Raw genomic sequence first — 21,320 nt, forward strand, 5'->3', positions numbered from 1 at the left:
CTCTGACCATAAGGTTGCAAGACCCCCTGAAGTACCTCGGGCGCTGATCGCTTTTCCTGAGTTCTTATTCCACTTGATTCAACTTAAGGATAGAAGAGCCTCCTCTTCTATCTTTATCTCTGGAGGAGGAGGGTATCTGAGGGTTCCATTATTGATAGATCTTTTATTGCTTCAGTTTTCAATGGGTTCACCAAACCCCTGCAATTCCAAGAGACAATCTGCATTATTTACTAGGGAAGGAAGGAGTAGGCCCTCCCTTTGTGGGTCGAGCCCTTGTGTTTCTTCCTAATGACATTTCGATTGTGGACTAACTTCCCTGCATATTTAATCTCTCCGCCTCTTCTTCTTTGATCTCCTTACGAGACTTTCTTCCTGCCGTTTTGGTGGATCGCTCAAAAGAGTCTTCTTCAGAAGAACCTGGGCTAACTATCAACTTTTTCTTTTTGATCATTTCTCCATAAGAGAGTGGGGATATGTCACCTGCTGGAGAGCCATGGGTTTCCTACGGGGTTGCGTCTACACAATGGATTTCTGGGGTGGCTTCTCCTGTTTGTTCTTGAGATCCTGAGTTTATTTCTGTGTCTGCTATCTGTTCAATAAACTGCTGCACCTCTCTGTCTTCAAGTTCTGGTTGGTTTTGATCTTCTGGAGGGTTTAGAACAACAAAAAGATTTGTTGAAGTGGTGGGATTTGCTGTGGCTTGAGCTTCAGGTAGTATCTTCCCAGAAGAGGGTCCTCTAGTCTCTGCATTCCCTCCTTTCCCTTTCACTCTGTTGGTTTGCTTGGATGTGCTTGGTTTTTGGGCTTGTGTACGCTGTTCGCCCTTCTCTTTTTCAGATTTTTCCTCAGTTTTCTTCTTGTAGTTTCGAGCCAAATGGCCATAGCCGTGACAGTGTCGGCACTTGAAGGGGACCTATTCATAATCAAGTTCCTGTATGTGAGACCAGCCAACTACGGTTAGCTTGATCGCCTCGGGAAACCCTATCTCCAAGTCGACTTCAACACATATTCTGGCACACAAATATTGTTCTCTCCTTTCAGCCCTATCAATGTATTTGCCTAGTTTGTTCCTGATGGTTTCCATAGATTTCGGGTTCCAGCAATGAAGAGGGAGGTGGGGTAACCTTACCCAGATAGGAACGGATGAAGGAATATCCTAGGAAGGATCAAAGTCCGAAGTCCATTTATTTAGATAGAGCCCTTGGGGGCGCATGAATTATGTACTGTTTCAGAAAATAAGGTCTCGATCTCTGCTGAATTGAAGACAAAAGCATAATAGCCTTTGCCTACCAGGTGATTTCGGATTCCTTCAGAGACAAGGGGCCTCTATTTTCGCTGGACCCATCCATCAATAGATTTGGGAGAGGGCCAGAGGCCCATAAATTGACCAATGAGCCCGCGTTCTTCTAGGTTCAGCGCAGTCCTGCACGGGTGTTCCAAAGGCAGTTCAATAAAGGGGATGGATTTTGCTTTCTTTACAAACTTCTGTTGATTCGGGTTTGCTTTCCTCTTGCCACAGGAGGCTACCAGACATTTGAAGGCATCAATCTCAGGAGGGAGGGGAGGATGAGGGCCCCCTCTAGCGTCCATGGGGGCAGAACTCGAATTTTTATCAATTGGATCGTTTTAGGGTTTACCAACCAACTCTCCAAGCTTCCCCCAAGATAATTTACTTCCCATAAAATATTCAAAACTCGAAGTGTATCTATTTTAATTTAACATATATATTTTTAATATTTATCTATTTTTATTATAAAACATTAGGTATATATATATATATATATATATATCGAAATGAGTAGGGGATTTTTCTATTATTCCAACTATTTTAAAGGCCAACACTTTTTATATCTACTTTAGAAACATCATCCATTATGCACTTACATGACCAAAAAGATTGACACATTTTTCCCTCTATCTACACACTATTGTTCTAACCTGAAAAAGCTTATATTTCCTCTAGAAAACTCATAATACATAAACAAATTGACAAAACATAATTTAAGACTAGAGAAAATTATCCTTCAGTATTCAACCCAATGGAGATACCAACTTCAGAATCGACAATTCGAGGATGGGAGGGAAGAGAAGTCAAGTCCAAAGTGTCCTCAGGAATACCACCACCGTAAGAACATGAAATTCACTTTGCTGCTCATGAACCTATGCATTCAATTCCTTTTCCACCCCACTAATCCCTCCTTTGAGCAGGGATATCACTCTATTCATCTTCAAACTCAGGGTGCCATAAGCCACTTGAAGCCTCTTTACCTTAGTCTACAATAAGTTGATTTTATGATGCAAGAGAACGAATTGGGCTTGAGAATCAACATTTCCCATATCCCCCTGTTTGGATAACAAAATCAAAATATACTCTGTTGAAGCTGTCAAATAGTTCAACTGCCAATAAAATCCTTCTTCTCAGCATTTTTCGAGCATTCCATTATGTTTGTTACTCCAGGATCTTCCCTCGATACTGAAATTTTGAACAAGAAAACTCTAATTATTGTTGAAGCTAGAGTGCACCGACAATATTTATATACTTATGGGCTTGCCTCAACCAAGTTTCTGACAAGTAAATGAGAATGAACACACTGCTGCACACTGCCAGAGCATCGAGCATGACCCAAATGACCGAACTAAATAAACAGATTGTGATTGCCCATGAAGAAAAACAATATTTAATAAGTACCCACTTGTTACCTCTCACCATTGCATTGAAACATCCATCTACCTCACACATTCTCAATCCTCAAAGCATGGTTAGAGAATATAATACCTCTACAACTAAAATCCCGCCTCATTAAACCCTGGATCCTTAAGCATGTTGTTTGAACTTCAAAAATGGAAATGCTAAAACCTTGCCTCCATCCAGGCTTAATATCAAGGGAATAAACCTTCCACATGTCCTTTATTACTTCATATATCCTATGAGTTGTCCATTTGTATGCTTGAACCAACACTCGGTCGTGAATTGGAGCCACCATAGCCAAAGGGTGAGAGAATGAATGGACGGCAAAACCAACCCAATCATTTCCCCTTTATTGCTACTCAGTACATTAAGAACTCAATTTTTCTTGTTTATAAATGATGTTTTCATGGAATAGGTTTAATGATTATGATGTTATTATCCTAAGCCATCATTCCTTGATCTAGAATTACTCCTTTGTTAGCGAGTGAATTTTCCATTGCATTGAGGTGCCTCTTGACACAAAAGAAGTTAATGACCTCAAACTTTGGAATTTGTGGACTTATTCTATGCAAAATAGGAGAGTGATTTTGTGTCTAGATATATTTGATCTTGCACACCTATTGAATAACTATCATAGAGTCATCGAAAACCATTAGTTGTTTGATGCTTTTTAAAATTTCCAATTCAGGCCCCTTCCATAGTGCTAATAATTCGACGTGATTGTTAGAAGAACATCCCAGACCCCAAATATATTTGATCTTTATTTCTTTGTTGAGGCAATAAATAACCCCTCCCGCTCCTACCTCCCCATTTATTTTTGTATCATTTTATTGGTGAAAAGAAGTGACGTCTTATTGCATCACTAAATAAAAAAAATAAAGAAACAAAGATTTTTTTTTTTTTAATATAGAAAATTCAAAATTAAAAGGAAATAAACTGAATTTCAAAACGCAAGAAAAGAACTTTGAATAATAATAAAAAGATAACATTTGTTTCAATTGTTTTTTTTTTCTACACGAAACTCCCAATATAGTGAATATTTTGTACAAGAAATAATTAATTGCAATATGATTTTCTTCAGGAGTTTCGTGTAGAAAAATTTGTGTTAGGATCATTGTTGTACATCGAGAGTTACATTATGATTTTCTTCCATCTTTAGTATCATCTATAGACTCCTGAACAAAAATTATCCTTTGAAGAGGAATTCAACCAATACTAAGCATATATGGGTCTTTGGAGGTGAATACCTTCTAATAGAGACCTAAATTTGGACAAAACTTGTAGTACATATAACCTACTTCAAAATATAATCCTTAATTACAACATATTTCTTGGATCCACTAGATCATTCAAGTTTGGAAACTTGACATTAGAGCTGCTAGATTGATACTTAAACATAGGATTCATGCTTAATCCACTAAGGTATGAAGGATGGTCTTAATTAACCACTAACTATCAGCTCTCCAAACTTCAAATTGCAACCTTGGTTGACACATTGATTTGCTTCCTAGTGATTATGATTTAGAATGTTCTTGAAACTCATCTTTGAAATATGTTTTGATGCATTATTAATCCAATTTGGGAGATTATCTAGAAAGGAGATCCTTTGACCAAATATTGAATTATTAAAAGGGAATCACCCAATGCAATGAGAAGATACCTAAAATTCTTTGGTGAGAAGAATTCTGTGGAGTAAACCATAGACTTTTGCCTAATTATTTGACATATTCCCCAAGCCCCATGAATACTCTAAAACTTTTATTTCTTTGGGGCCATAAAGAACCCCTCCCCCTCTTGTCAACCTTGTTATATATACTTATTATTAATAGAGTATACGATATATATTTATTTTAAATTTTACTAGTTGCACAATATTGATAACTAATATATATGAGATGTTATGAATATATTATGTTACCATTATGCCAATATCCAATTTACAATTGATAACTATTTATATGAACTTGCTTTTCAAAAGTTTTAAATCTCTTTTTGCTTTAAGTATAACTATCTATCATATATTTTCTAACTTTTCCCCATGTACTAGGCTACCATGCAACACTTGATAATACCAAGTTGTAAACATAGATTCACAATTGTGATATGAAAATGAATTAAATATTTATGATTTATTTTAAAATTTTAATATTATTAATATGTTATTCATTTTTTCAATTATGTTACGAATTCAATGCAATAAAAAGAGTTTAATGCTCAAATATTTAATACCAAGAAAAAGAAACAACATGATATTAAATATATAAATTATAAATTATAAATTGGGAATGAAGGTTCACAACTTTCTAAAAAATAAATTATGTCAATTTAAAAATAAAAACAAAAATGAAACTAACATAATTATAGTATCAAAATTATTGTATCATAGGTAAGCATCACTAATGTAATATGCATAATGTCATCTATTTATACAAATTTATGATAAAATACATTTTTACATATGTTAGTTGGAAAAAATTCTCAATCCATTACAATAGATTCAAAAAATGTTTAAAATATTGGTAACCCTAACAAATATTTACTAAACAAAATATAGGGCAACTTGTGGCCTCCTCTAAGGCTATGTTGGTATTGATTCTTACTCTGCAATCTCCATATCCTCAATGAGTTGGTGCACAATATCCTTTTCCTTTTATTCCCCTTGACATAAGTTACAACAACTGTTAAATGAATGTCTTAGGTTGAGCACCATTGTGCGAATTCACCACGAGATACCTTTTGCTTAAAGAATGACAATCTGAAGCTTAACATGAACCAATGTGCTTATTATACTTGTAATTTTGGGAGATGCATTAATGTTCACTATCAAGGACTTTAGAAGTGAAAGAGAAGATTATTTTATTACTTTGTATCGATGATGAATCTTTAAATATAAAATCACAAATTAATTCAAGATAAAAAACACATACCCTTAAACACTTGTGGTTGAAAATGAATTTTTAAATGCAAAATCAAACTTGAATTCCAAACTTGGGTACCCATAAATACTTATGGCTAACAAATATTTACTAAACAAAATATAGGGCAACTTGTGGCCTCCTCTAAGGCTATGTTGGTATTGATTCTTACTCTGCAATCTCCATATCCTCAATGAGTTGGTGCACAATATCCTCTTCCTTTTATTCCCCTTGACATAAGTTACAACAATTGTTAAATGAATGTCTTAGATTGAGCACCATTGTGCGAATTCACCACGAGATACCTTTTGCTTAAAGAATGACAATCTGAAGCTTAACATGAACCAATGTGCTTATTATACTTGTAATTTTGGGAGATGCATTAATGTTCACTATCATGGACTTTAGAAGTGAAAGAGAAGATTATTTTATTACTTTGTATCGATGATGAATCTTTAAATAAAAAATCACAAATGAATTCAAGATAAAAAACACATACCCTTAAACACTTGTGCTTGAAAATGAATTTTTAAATGCAAAATCAAACTTGAATTCCAAACTTGGATACCCATAAATACTTATGGCTAGCACAACTCATTATATCCATTATTCTTAAGTTTCCATTCTTAAATATCATTCCCACAAATGCTCAAAAATATGATTATAGTTTTGTTTTCTCTACATAATGTTTTAACATAATAATTATGTGCAAGTATTAATTTAATGTCAACTATTGATGCATTTCTACAAACAATTTGCAAAATATATTTTAATTGCATGCATTTCTTTTATTTCATCCATTGACATCTTTCTATAAACACTTTGTGGACATTTTTTCTCTTTAACCATATTTTAGTCATTTACATCTTTCTACAAACACTTTGCAAACATTCTTTCTAGTGTATGAATGCTAAACAACAAAGAGTATTATTCGATACACCCAAAAATTATAGAAAATATTTAAATGTGATTCTTTAACAATGCAAAATCCTTAACTCACATTAGAAGTTCAAATGGATGTCAATATGATTCTTTTATCAAAGTTCACACCTTAGTAACACTTATGATATGCACATTGTTAGGTCCCTATAATACTAGTGATTCTCTCATTACTATTGTCATTGTAGCCCTTATTGTTATTATTGTGCCCCTATTGTCCCCATATTGTTATTAGTGTGCCCCATAGAATCCCATTATTGTTATTTTTGTGCCCTTATATTATTATTGTTATGTTGACTTTGATTATATTGTGGCCCCTTAGACTCCTATATATAGAAAGGAGGTTTAGTCATTTGTATCATCCAAGAATTGTTCATTTGTGTAATGTAAAGGAGGTTTCCCCCTCGAAGAGGTTGATTTCTAAGGTGTTGATCTATCTTTTCTATCTTTTTGTGAGCTGGTTTCATAACATTTGGTATCAGAGCTTTGGATTCTAGGGTTTCCTTGCTCCAAACAGGTCATCGTGACATTTTCGCTATAAATTTTTTTCTACGATGTTTTAGAAGCTAAAAAAAAAACTCATTTGAGCCGAAATCTCGATGATCCTCCTGTCCGAATTTCAGATCTTGTCTCGCTATATTTTTGAAGATATGATCTAAGGAAGTTAGGGTTTTTGCAGGCTCCCAAATTACATCTTAAACATGTGACCTTGGGAAAATCGTCATAACTTTCTCTCTGAGCATCAGTTTGAAATTTGGTAAGAAATTACAAAAATAGGATGGACTTAAGTTTTCTATGCATCGTTTTTACGTCTGAAGGTTGAAACAGTGACACGTGACACTTCATACAAGTTTGCTCTACTGAAAAAGTGTATAATCAGGTCATCTTGAGAGATTGGGCATAACTCTTTCTTGGAGAATCTAATTTTGATCAGACTGGTGGCATTGGAAAGAGGACTCAGAGGGCTACCACAATTTGCAATTTCAGACCTTGGAGATCCGAAATTTCAGATATACATTAGATTCAATATGGAGCTCCTACAAAGTGAAAAAAGATGTGTAGTGTTTTTTTTTTTAAATTTTGCATAAGTTTGGTTTGAAAAATCAGTTTGAAGGAATTCAAAGGGCATAGTGAAGCATAATTATCATTAATTGATGCCCCAAAGAAAGAAAATGGAAACACCTAGTAAGAAACCTGAAAGCTCTAGCATGACTCATGAAGAAGAGGAAGAAATGCAACATGATATATCAAAATTATGAGATCAAGTGCAACAAAATTCACTCTCACAAAAAGTAACAGAAGCTAAGATGGATGGTTTAAAGAAATGTGTGGAAGATAATATGGATGGCTTAAAGAAAGAGATGGAAGCTAAGACGAATGACGTGGAAGCTAAGATAAATGACGTGGAAGCTAAGATGGATGGTTTAAAGAAAGGAATGGAAGCTAAGATGAATGACGTGGAAGCTAAGATGGAAGGGAAAATGGAATATTTGTAGACAGATTTGACAAAGTTGCTACAAGAAATGTTTACTAATGGTGAAAGGTTAGTAAAGGAAGCTCATGATGAGAACAAAAGAAATTTTAGTCATGATTTCATATACTCTAACGTTGGATTGAAGACCCACCATGTTCCAAAGATTGATATGAGGAAGTTTGATGGCAAGGATCTCGTAACATGGATACTACAGATGGAGCAATATTTTGATCTCCATAATGTGCAAAACACACAAAAGGTATGCATTGCAACTTTATATTTGGAACCAAATCAGTTTTTATGGTATCGATGGCTTTTCTCTCATAAACAAATTGTCACTTGGGCAATTTTTACAGAAGAAATGATAGAAAATTATGAGGATACAAAAAGAAACACCTTTTTTAGCCAATTGATAAATCTCAAACAAAAGGGTTCAATGATGGAGCACATTGAGGACTTCCAAAAATTGAATATAAGGGTAAAAGATATTCCAGAGGAGCATAGGATTGATGTGTTCATAGGGACTTTAAAGGATAACATCCAATATGAGGTTCACATTTGGGAACCTGATTCATTGGAGAAGGCATTCAAATTGGCAAGAGAAATGGAAAGAAAAATTATGGCAACCAGGAAGCCTACCACTCACAACTATAAAGATGGAAGTGTTGTGTTACAGATCTATTTGGGCACATCAAACCCAACTTACAGATTGATACTATTAGGGCTCATCAACCCCTAGTGTAGTTGTTACATGCCTTAAAGAAGTTAGTCATCAGAATGCCTCACTTCCCAAGAAGTTCCGTCACTGAAAACATCCAAAAACTACCTCTAAGAAGATCAGCGCAGGTAGGCCTTCATTAGGGTGCACTGCAATGCAAACCATACACTGACAGGGTGCTATGCAGCGTGCTTGGTCCCTCTTTGGCCTGCAATGAGCGAATTTGAGCAAACTTCCATGAGGGTTTGAAGATTCCTTATCCATTGGAAGCATCTAGAAGTTTCTCAATGCCACCTACTCCTTTGAATTCACATTTGGATGAGGAAGGGAGTTAGGAAACATCAATCCCCTATCCCTTCTTCCATGGAACTAATTTCTAAATTTTGAAAGGCATTCATTATCACCATTGATGTCATAAACTCCTTCATTCACTTATAAAAGGATCACTCATCTAAGAGATCACAGGGGCTGGAAATTGTTGAATTTTAGGGAGATGTTGGTGATATGAGATTAGAATTGAGTGCAAGTATTATTATAGTGTTGAAGTGTCTTGCTTGTCATGAGGTGAAGAGGATGGGATTGAATTGGAAGAGTGTCGTTGGATCAAGCACATATGAGTTGTAATTCTTCCTCTTATCAATAAAGTCTTCGAAACTTTTTCCTTATGCTTGTGTTATATGTTGATGCTTTCATATGTATATCATGTTCTCGATTCCATGTTATTTATAAGCAATAGATCGTTATCATTTTCTTTGATGGGTTCTTGTTTCTGTCTGTGTGCAGGTACTTCTCAAGCGATTTAAGTACGGGAAGGAGCAATGAAATCGGTCAAGGGAGATAAGGAACAAGCAGAAGCTACAAGTAGGTTCTCTATTCTCTTATTTTATCTATTGTTTATAGGAAAGGTAGAGATTACTTTGTCTGTTGTTTCTAGACCTGCTACTAAGTCTAGAGGGTTAGGCGTTTGTCCAAGAACACTAAATTTTCCCAAAACATGTTGTTTCCCCTAGCCTTCCACAACCTACAAGGTTGACACCACAACAATTGGAAGAAAAAAGAGCAAAAGGGCTTTGTTACAGTTGTGATAGAAAATACACTAACGGTCATAAGTGTGCTGTGAAGAAATTATTTACATAGATTGTGAAGAGGAGGAAGAAAATGAACAAGAAATGCCAAACGAAGAGGATACACACCAGGAACAAACCTTATAGAAAGAAGAAATGAATCCGACCATATCTTGTAATGCATTGGCTGGAATTACCACTCAAACTATCAATATAGAAGGACATATCAAGAAGAAAAAGGTAATAGTGTTGATTGATTCGATTAGTACCCATAATTTTATTCATTGTAAGATAGCCAAGGATTTGAATTGCTTCCTATATCCAACACCAAAGTGCTAAGTGATGGTTGCAAGTGGAGGAACCATAAATTGCTTTGGAAAGTGCCATAATATCAAGCTATACATGGGAGAATATGTATTGAATAGCCCAATTCTTTCCATTCCAATGGTTGGTGCTGATGTTGTACTAGGAGTCCAATGGCTACAATCCTTGGGTATAATAGCTTTTAATTTTCAAGAACTTTTCATGAAATTTTGTTCAGAAGGAAAGGAAGTTGAATTAAGGGGTATCACAGGGAAATCGGGAAAGATAATCAGCTCTAACGGAATGACAAAGCTTCTAAAGAAAGAACAATGAGGCATAATTGCACAATTATGTTTTCTAGAGGTTACCACATCGAAATCATCTATTTCTGTAGATCTCCAAAATGTCTTGGACAATCATTCCAAGGTATTTGAGACTCCCAAAGGCCTACCACCTATTCGTGATCATGATCATGCTATTCATTTGATTCCAAGAAGTGTTCCTCCAAACATCAGGCCTTACATATATCCCTATGCCCAAAAGAGTGAAATTGAATGTATGGTTGTAGAAATGCTAGAGGCTGGTATAATTAAGCCTAGTCAAAGTTCTTTCTCTGCTCCAGTACTATTGGTGCACAAGAAGGATGGATCATAGCACATGTGTCTGGATTATAGGGAGTTCAAAAAGCTCACTATTAAAGGTAAATTTCCCATTCCTGTCTTTGATGAATTATTGGATGAATTGCAGGGATCAATTTACTTCACCAAGTTAGATCTTCGTTCAGGATATCATCAAATCAGAATGAAGACTGAAGACATTCTGAAAACAACATTTAGAACTCATGAGGGTCATTATGAATTTTTAGTCATGCCTTTTGGCCTTACCAATTCACCTTCTACATTTCAAGGTTTGATGAATTCCATTTTCAAACGCTTCCTTAGAAAATTTGTGTTAGTATTTTTTGATGATATACTAATCTACAACAAGTCTTGGAAGGATCATGTTCAACATGTTGATAGGGTGCTCAAACTATTGGAGGAGAAACAATTATATGAAAAAATCTCGAAATGTTTCTTTAGAGTACGAGAGGTGGAATATCTGGGTCATATTGTATCTCATGAAGGTGTTAAGGTAGACCCTAGAAAAATTAAAGCCATTAAGGAATTGAAAATCCCCGCATCCATAAAGCATCTGCGAGAATTTCTCGGGTTGACAGGGTATTATCGCAGGTTTGTTAAGAATTATGGGAGAATAACAGCACCTCTAACAACATTATTGAAGAAAGATGCATTTTCATGGACTCCAAAAGCAACAAAGGCCTTTGAACATCTTAAAGAGGGAATGTTCCAAGCACCGGTCTTAGCTACACCGAACTTCACAAAAACCTTTATTGTGGAATGTGATGCCTTAGGAAATGGAATTGGTGTTAATTTAAGGCAAGAAGAAAGACCCATTGCTTTCGAAAGTTGTCCAATCAAAGAAAAGTATTTACACAAAGCTATTTATGAGAAGGAAATGTTGGCAATACTACATGCACTTAAGAAATGGTGACCCTACCTAATGGGAAGACACTTCAAGGTAAAAATAGATCATGATAGTCTTAAATACTTTTTAGAACAAATATTATCTTCAGAAGAGCAACAAAAATGGGTCACAAAGATGTTGGATTATGACTTTGAAATCTTCTACGAAAAAGGGAAGCAAAATGTTGTGGCAGATGCACTCTCAAGAAAGGATAAGGATGTGGAAGCATTGCTTTGCGCCATTTCTATTATCCAACCAAATTGGATAAACGAAGCAAGGGAGGAATGGAAGAATGACGAAGAGGTGTGGCAACTAATTCAAAAGTTACAACAAGATCTCAGTACATCTAATACATTTAGCTGGAAAAATGATTCGTTATGGTACAAAGATCGCTTATACCTATGTAAGAATTCCCAACTCAAACAAAAGATTCTTATGGAATTGCACACTTCTCCCTTAGGAGGGCACTCAGGATTTTTAAAAACTTACCACAGGGTTAAGAAGGAATTCTTTTGGGATGGCCTTAAATCAGATATTCAAAAGTTTGTGGCGAAATGTTTGGTTTTCCAAGAAAATAAAGTTGAAACAATTAAGACCCCGGGTTTATTACAACCTTTATCCATTCCAAGCCAACATTGGGAGGAGGTTTCAATGGATTTTATCACAGGTTTACCCAAGTCTAAAGGAAAGAGTTTCATCATGGTGGTAGTTGATAGACTTACAAAGTATGCACATTTTTGTGCATTATCTCATCCATTTAAAGCCAGTACAGTTTCTACTACATTTATGGAAACAATACAAAAGCTACATGGAAACCCAAAGATTATTGTAAGCGACAAAGATCCCATTTTCACTCGAATTTTTTGGACAAAATTATTTTCTTGTCTCGGTACTCAGTTAGCTCATAGCTCATCTTATCATCCTCAATCTTATGGGAAAAATAAGATAGTAAACAAATGTTTGGAATGATATATTCATTGCTTTCTCTTTGATAAACAGACACAATGGGTCAAATGGTTGCTTCTTGCTAAATGGTGGTATAACACTTCCTTCCATACTGCAGCAAAAATGTCCCCATTTATGGCACTTTATGGATATCATCCACCATCCATCACATCATATGTAAGAGAAAATTCTAAGGTTCAAGCAGTGGAAGATCACATCGAGCATCAACAACAAGTTCTTCAACTCTTAAAAAATAACCTCACTTTGGCGCAGAATAGAATGAAACAACAGGCATATCAACATCACAGCGAAAGAAGTTTTGATGTAGGTGACTGGGTATTCCTACGGCTACAACCATATAAACAAATGTCCCTCAAGTAAGCTAAGAAGGATGATAAATTATCACCAAAGTATTATGGTCCATACAAGGTGTTGCAAAAGATTGGTACTATGGCATACAAATTGGAGCTTCCTGCATCTTCCCGAGTGCACCTAGTTTTCCATGTTTCATGTTTAAAGAAGGTTATAGGTGACAAGCTCCTAGTTCAAACAATATTGCTAGAACTTGACAAGGAAGGAAAAATCATATTGAAACCTGAAGCAGTCACATAAACAAGAACTCGACAGCTATGAAATTGATCAATTCCGGAGTATCTCATCAAGTGGAAGAACTTACCCGCTGAAGATTCCACATGGGAGGATGAGAATTTTATACAGAAGCATCCAGAACTACTCAAGCGTTGAGGACAACACTTTTTTGAAGGAGAGGGGCATGTTAGGTCCCTATAATACTAGTGATTCCCTCATTACTATTTTCATTGTAGCCCTTATTGTTATTATTGTGCCTCTATTGTCCCCATATTGTTATTAGTGTGCCCCATAGAAGCCCACTATTGTTATTGTTGTGCCCTTATATTATTATTGTTATGTCAGCTTTGATTATATTGTGATCCTTTAGTCTCCTATATATAGAAAGGAGGTTTAGTCATTTGTATCATCCAAGAATTGTTCATTTGTGTAATGTAAAGGAGGTTCCCCCCTCGAAGAGGCTTATTTCTAAGGCGTTGATATATCTTTTCTATCTTTTTGTGACCTGGTTTCATAACACACATGAATCATATAACAAATGTGTAATTTATTAATTTCTGAATTAGTTTCTAAGTTTAATCTCTAGTTATTCAGAGAATTAACACCACATAAAATTTCTAACAACAAGAAAATTTTGTTGGTGGAAACTTAATTCCTTTGCAAACATATATGTATAAAACTCATTACATTTCTTAGATAATATTTAGAGATGCCAAGTTCAAAATTTCATTTCTTTACAAGCCATTATATTCATTTTTCACTTGCAACCACTACTAATACATCATCATCAATGGAAACAAGTTTGTAAATGAGTCATTAAGAATAGAAATAATTTTGATCTCATATTGTAAGAATTGTCTACCAGACCAATCGAGGTTAAACTTGTTTCCACCTAATCATAGGTAAAACTACATCAAATTTTATACAATTGGCCACCCTCAAGTTAGGCCATGATACCACTAGTGTGAAAAACTAACAATACTCACTTTTTTGGAAATCAATATGATCACTTTCTCACTCATATAAGTTTTATTATGGATTTATTCTTACTAATTGTAAGGTTTCACAATCTCAAAGTGTTTTCTTTGTTGGCTTGATTAACATTGGAATGAGCACCTTCTCTTCTACATAGTCCCTCCCTCATACCTATCTTGACTTCCAACTCTTGCATTGATTGTAACCCTCAAACTCTACAAACTTAGAAGTATTTCCATGCGGAATTTGGGCCTCAACATAGGCTTATTACTTCAAAATATCGCATGCCTACACACAAAAGATATGGCTTTACTTCCTATTCTTTCCTATTTTCTCTTTTTTTCCCACCACAAAGGAATGGTATGACTCCCCCATTTAAATTATCTTTTACGTCACGGGTTAAAAGATTAGTCAACCATACTAATTGTAACACATTAGTTTAAAGATGTAGGGAGATAAGTCTCCAAGAATATAGGAGGACGTTTATGAAAGGCTCCATTATTCTTCTTAAACTATGACTTAGGTTCTTGGTTACAACTCAAATGAGTATATATTAAATGTGAGCCTAATGGTTAAAAGCATGTGTTTCTTCCTAAGAGGTTATAGGTTCAAATCCAGAGTGGGGTAGAGTATGTAGTTTAAATCCACAGTGAGGTAGAGTATGTACACCTAGGTAGACTTTATTAGGTAAATTGTTGTGCAAAGACGAGTCCCTTACCCCATAAACAAGGGGCTCTCATACACCAATTCAATGTCTAATTTGGTCATACTTACCCCACAAACAAGGGGATCTCATACGCCAATTCTGCGTCTAGTTTGGTCATCACCTTAAAATTAGATCGTCATTTATTGAATATAATGGGAATGAGGGTAATTGATAGGTACCTAGACATAATATTTTCCTCATAAACCCCTTACCTTTTCTCCACTAGTGGTATCATGGGTCTCTCTATAACATAGAAACTTTTAAGGGAAAAATTTCGCCATGGAAGAAATTACGGGGTCTTTTATTTTGGTTGGGAAAACAGGGCTTTAGCTATGTATCACCCAATATTTATTTAAAAAATAATAGTTTCAATCCATTAGCCCAAGGAATTTGATGGGGAGAGTTGAAAAAATCAACTCACCTTGCAAAATTCAAACAACTTCCTCCCATTCACCCTATTTTATAGTAATGACAAGCATCAATATTTATTTCACCCTAGTTTTATGGGAATACCAATTATTTGGATTTATTTAGCCTTGTGGAATTTATCTTTACTCTATTCTAGTTTTCCATTCACCCATTTTTTTGGAATGTTTTTTTATAGTAAAATTTATCCCACACTTCATGGAATTGGGGAGCCAATCCATCAGTATTTAAATAACCATGACAATGGAGGTTGAGCCAAAATTTAGATCAGTTTTTTCCTAGATTATTCTACATCTAGCGAACACATAATCTTCTACATTTTAATTTGTTAATAGCCCACCCACATCTCTATTCTTTGAATGTTCAAATGAAGGAACTCTCTTGCTTAAAAATAGAACATGTTTATTAAAATTTTACATTGTTTTTTGTTTTCTACCTAGCTAAATAGTTATGAGTTTTTCTTATTGTAATAGTAGGGGCAATCACTAAAGCATTATTTAAATATTATGGGACACGCCATATTTTTGTATGTTTACAATGAAAAGTTGTTGATATTCTATACAACTTTCGATCAAACTAAATCATTTGAATCTATAATAGATCATCAGAGAAGTCCATGGTTTTAGCCTCATAGGCCATCTTGCCTTCAAAGAACCTAGCCTTTACCAACAATTAGTGAAGAAAATTCCACTCTAAACCACTTCTACTATGAAACCCTAACCTAGCATAGGCATTTTGCTATATATACACTACTAAAAATCTATAATTAGAGCCTAAGAAGGACTCCATTCTCCTTTGGGAGGACAATCCAAAATGATTTTAACATGAAAATAATTTGCATAAAAAATCTTGCAGTAATTATCTATAACAATTTTTTTTAAGGGTGGTTCACGGACACTGAGTGACCGCTATATCCATGGGAAAATCCAGGTAGATCACCCTGAAGGGATATACCTGTCGGCTAAACTAGCAAGGCATAACCCCAAGGGCATCAAGGAGATTTGACCCCATGACCTCTCAATAAGCGGGGTAGTTAGCAACAAGAACTTGACCAACTGAACTATCCCTTGGGGCTATTATCTATAACAATGTTATAAATAAACATGTGTGGTTTTCTTTCTCAAAACTTTTCTGTAACATTTTTTAACCCAAATCTATTATAATTGTTTGGAGAAAAAAATAATTTAAAGAGAACTTGTAAACCTAACCATTTATTAAAGAAATTCAGAAATACATTATTATTTTTTTTTTAACTGAAACGGTGTATCTTTATTTATATTGGAAGAAATTTGGTCTTACGCCAATGCTGCCATCATTACACTGCATCTAATACTATTCCATGGTGCATGCTGCTTAATCCTCATGGATTACATGGGTGGATAGAACTTTCCCCATTTATGAGAATTTGGCCTTTCCCTAGAGTATAGCCCTTGTTTGCCAACAAATCAGCTTCGCTGTTCAGATTTCTGAGAATATGAAAGCATTTGTAGGATTCAAAATCGAGGAGGACTTCCTTCAGTCTGCTCAGAGTTTTGTTGAGGCTTACATTGATGAACAAGTTCTCCGAATTCAACTTTTTAATTATGAGCTCGGAGTCTCCGAAAACTTGAATTTCTTTGTCCCCTCTGTCTCTAGCAATTTGGCAGGCTTTAAGAAGGCTTAGAATCTCGGCTTGGTTGTTAGATTTCTGCCCAATGCCCCAGGAGAAATTGTCTCTTTTGACTCCCGCCGGGTCATAAATGACCCCACCTGCCCCAGCAGCCCCGGGATTGCCTTTGGAGGCGCCATCAAAAAAGATCGTGGATGTTTTTTGTTTTTTCCACCATGCCTGAAAATTTTCTTCCGTTTCTCTTATTCTCCAGATTGGATTCATTGCTTGAGGGGCAGGAAGCAACCTCCGGGGGTGGGGGGAGAGATAATTCAGCCACCTTTCTTCTTCGGGAAGCAGCAATGGATCTGCAGAAGAGTACTGTTGTTGGGCAGCTTCCAAGAGGAGGGATTTCGCTTTTGCAGCTACAGCTAGAGGAGTTTGTTCTTTTCCGTTGAAGATCAGGTCATTCCGGGCCAGCCAGGTCTGCCAGCAAGTGAATTTGGGGATGGCAATCCAGATTTTCCTCCAAAAAGATTTGCTGGGGATTTTGTGGGGGTAGCAATGATTCCAGGCATCGAAGAGGTCTGCTACAGAATTATATGAGGGAACAGTGATTTGGAACTCATGAAGGATAAGGCGCCACACCTCTTTGACAAACTTGCAGTCCATGAAGAGGTGCTTGGCTGTTTCTTCACTGTTGCTGCACAGCACGCATCTGTGAGGCCCAGCTATGCCTCTCTTCATCAGATTTTCTCCGGTGAGCAATTTATTGTGAGCCAGGGTCCAAAAAAAGAAGTTGACTTTTGGTAGAGCGAGGGGCTCCCATACCTTCTTCCAGAATTTCGGATTTCTGCTGCTGTTCTTTATGGGTTGGAGAGCGTTGTAGGCTGCCGCTGATGAGTAGGTCCCTGTGCGCCCCCAACCCCATCTGTCCTTCGACCATCTGCTCACTGGAGCTGCTTCCTCCAGCATCTCTTCGAGCACTGTCATCTGCTGATTTAAGCGACTTGGTATCCCGTGGAAGTCCCATCCGGACCATGCGCCACGACTATCCCATTTGGAGAGATCGTAAACGCTGTTAATTCCAGCGCGTTCCAGCCATTGCCTAATTTCATCGATTTCCTCATTTTCTGACAGAGGGGCGCTGTCCATAATGCGATCTTGCCACAATTTTGTATGTTTACCATTGCCGGGGATTTTATAGACTCTATCTTTGAAGAAATTCAGACTTTTATTACAGAGTTTCCATACCTGGGAGGCGTTGGTTATTTGGGAAGCCTGAAGGTTTCGGAGCAGAACCTTATGCGCATACTTTGCTTTCAGAGTTCCGCTGACTGGATGCTTGGGATTCTCGTATAAATTCCATAGATTTTTTCCACCCAACGCCAGGTTGACCATGGCTGGATCCCTGATTTGCAGGCCTCCTTCTGCGAAAGGCCGTTTCACCTGCTCCCATTTCACCAGATGCATTTTATGAATGTTCCCTTTCCCTCCTTGCCAAAGGAAATCGCGAATCAGTTTGGAGATGTGATCTGTTACCTACTTTGGTGCTAGTAGGAAGGCAACTTGGTAAATTGGTAGTGCTGAGAGAACAGACTTGATCAAGATGACCTTGCCTCCAGGAGTGAGCCAGTATCCTCCCCAACTTGTGATCTTTGTCTTAATTTTGCTGATGACTTCAGCCCACAGGGCTCTCTTGTTGCAGCCATTAATGATAGGGAGTCCAAGGTATTTTATCGTCTCCCATTGGGCTTGGCTCTTGAAGCCTAGGATAGCAGAGATATTTGCGAGTTCCTGATGATCGATGTTCCATCCAAAGACCTCACTTTTCCTTTCGTTTATGGAGGCTCCCGTGGCCCTGCAGTAACTTTTTAGGACTTCATCAAATGCTTTAGCAATTCTAGGAGAAGCACCTCCGAGCAGGAGAGAGTCGTCTGCAAAGAGGGCATGATTCTGGGCAGGAGAGGAAATGGAAGGTTTGAGGCCTGGGAGAGAGCCTGCCTCTTTTTCTGCTGAGGGAGTCCGCCATCAGAATGTAGAGGAAGGGAGAGAGAGGGCATCCCTGCCTAAGACCTCTCTGGGCTCGGAAAAAGGAGGTGGGGCGGCCATTGACAAGAGGGGCAATCCAAGGGGAGTCAGTGCAGGCTTTGATGAGAGCAACAAAGAGAGGGGAGAAGCCATAGGCAAGGAGAGCTTTGTAAAGGAAGGCCCGGTTAACACGGTCAAAGGCGTTGGCCATATCAAGTTTGATCAGCATCCCCTTTTCTTTTCGTTTCTGGCTTGAATGAATGATCTCTTGAACTTGTATGACATTGTCCAGAATGTGCCTACCTTCAATGAATCCGCCTTGATTGCTGGAGATGAGTCTGTTTAGGAGAGGCTTGATCCTGTTTGCAAGGAGCTTTGCAAGGATTTTATAAGAGGCATTGCACAACGAGATTGGCCTGAATCGGGCAAAGGTTTCAGGATTTGATTCTTTTGGGATGAGGGCCAGATATGTGGAGTTGGTTCCTCCCCCTACTTTGGCTTTATTCCTGAATCCTTTAATCATCTTTAGAAGATCTGCTTTAATAATGTCCCAGCACATTTTGTAGAAGTGGATGGTAAATCCATCTGGCCCAGGGGCCTTGTCCGGGTCCATAGACCAGATCACTTTTATGACTTCTTCCTCCGTAAAGGGCCTGTTGAGATCGGTGTTGTCTTCAGCTCTGACCAGAGGGGGAATATTGGAGAGGAATTCTGCCATGTCCTCCTCATTACCTTGGATTCCAGCAGTGTAAAGCTGACTATAATGGTTTACAGCTGCCTCTTTGATCTGATTGAACCCTTTGCAGGTCTGCCCTTCTGCTGTTGTTATTTCAGAGATGTGGTTCCTGCAGAGTCTTGCCCGATATTGGCGGTGAAAGAAGGTGGTGTTCCTATCACCGGCCTTCAACCAGAGGCTTCTAGATTTGATTCTCCAGTACTCCTCCTCTAGCCGAAAGGATTGAAAGGTCGAGCGTTGGATTTTGACTTCTTTATCCAGCAGTGCTGGAGTGACATCTCTGTTTTCCATATCTGTTTGCAACTCCTCGAGGGTCTGCACCATTTCTTTTCGGATACTAGTTGGATTTGGAGCAGGTTTTTTGATCCACTCCTTCAGAGCGTGCTTTGTGGCTTTGAGTTTTTGCTCCCACACGTAGCTGGGGGACCCTGAGAAGGGTTTGCTCCAAGCTGCTTTCACTGTGTCAAAAAAGCCTTCTCTTTCTGTCCATAGAGGGCTGAAGCGAAAAGGGATGGGGCCCAAGTCTTCTTCGTCTTCTAGAGAGAGCTGGATGGGCTTATGATCTGAAGTAAGTTTGGGGAGGATTTTGGTAGTGATGATCTTTTTAGTTGCCATCAGAGCACCCTGGACCAAGAATCGATCCAGGCGAGCAGAGATATGGTCCGCTCCTACCCTGTTATTGGTCCAGGTGAAGAGCCCTTTCGCTGGAATGAAATCGATGAGGTCCCAATCCTGAATGAGTCCTTCGACCATAGGAAGGAAGGGATCTCTGCTGTGAGTGCCTCCCCTTTTTTCCTTATGTTTTAAAATGATGTTTAAATCCCCTGCCAAAATGATATTTTTGGGAGAGTGGTGCTCCAGGAAGGCTATGAGGGAGGTCCAACAGTCTCTTTTTTCTGAGTATAACACAGGGACACAAAGGTTGAAAAGGGAGAAGGATAACTTACTTGGATTGTGCATTAACTCCGTTTAGATCCAGTGTTGAGTTTCTTGAGAATTTTTCAGTTGGAAGAGATCCTCTGACCAGAGAGTTGCAAGGCCTCCAGAAGAGCCTCTTGAGCTGACTGCTTTTCCTACATTTTTCTTCTATTTCTTTTGGCTGATGTCCAAGAGGGCTTTCCCCTCTATCTTTGTCTCTTGGAGCAAGAGGATGTCTGAGGGCTCCATCTTGAGAAGATCTTTGATCACTTCAGCTTTCGCGGGATTACCCAATCCTCTGCGGTTCCAAGAGACAAGGCGCATTATTTACCTGGGAAGTGGAGGGAGCCTCCCTTAGGAGGCCTGTTCCTTGTATTTCTTCCGACAGACATCTCAATAGTAGGCTGGCTTCCTTGAGTTTTTAGCCTTTCGGCCTCCTCTTCCCTTTCTTCTCTGCGAGATTTCCTGCCTACCTTTTTGATGGGTTGCTCGAAGGTCTCGTCCTCCGAGGACCCTGAGCTATCAATAGGCTTTTTCCTTGTGACATCTGCATATGTGGGATTTGAAGGGCTACCTTGGGTGGCCTCAGGCATAGTCTTTTCCCATCCATCTTGTATATTGGTGGGAGATCCAGGCTGTTCCAGGTTTTCCTGATTTGTTGTAGCTGCCGTTTTCTGGCTGTTGTCTTTACCATTTGGGTTATTGCCTTGGCTGTGGTTGGAACTGCTTGGAACCTCCTTCAAAGGGCCTTTCCCGTTGCCCTTCCTATTGGGTTTTTGAA

General features: G+C 37.7%; 1 protein-coding gene across 1 annotated transcript; it reads right to left on the bottom strand.

Moving 5' to 3' along the window:
- Nucleotides 1-502: 502 nt before the first annotated feature.
- LOC149154132 (uncharacterized) lies at nt 503-20,374 on the bottom strand. Its single transcript, XM_089444057.1, has 4 exons — nt 18,931-20,374; nt 18,469-18,791; nt 16,813-18,303; nt 503-913 (listed from the first exon to the last, which is right to left on the bottom strand). Exons 1-4 carry the CDS (start codon nt 20,372-20,374, stop codon nt 503-505), a joined length of 3,669 nt encoding a protein of 1,222 aa, XP_089300183.1.
- Between the last annotated feature and the right edge of the window lie 946 nt (nt 20,375-21,320).

The sequence above is a fragment of the Pinus tabuliformis genome, chromosome 9 (genome assembly GCF_031772625.1).
Source record: "Pinus tabuliformis cultivar Carrire ecotype Pingquan chromosome 9, CPIR1, whole genome shotgun sequence".
NCBI lineage: Eukaryota > Viridiplantae > Streptophyta > Pinopsida > Pinales > Pinaceae > Pinus > Pinus tabuliformis.

Excerpts from the sequence above, each read along its gene's own strand:
- LOC149154132 (XM_089444057.1), bottom strand. The coding sequence starts at position 20,374 with ATGGTCGAAGGACTCATTCAGGATTGGGACCTCATCGATTTCATTCCA. Across the intron at positions 18,792-18,930 it reads CTTTTTCCGAGCCCAGAGAG|ACGACTCTCTCCTGCTCGGA; the intron begins GTCTTAGGCAGG and ends CCCTCTTTGCAG. Across the intron at positions 914-16,812 it reads CGGAGAACTTGTTCATCAAT|GTCCCCTTCAAGTGCCGACA; the intron begins GTAAGCCTCAAC and ends GATTATGAATAG.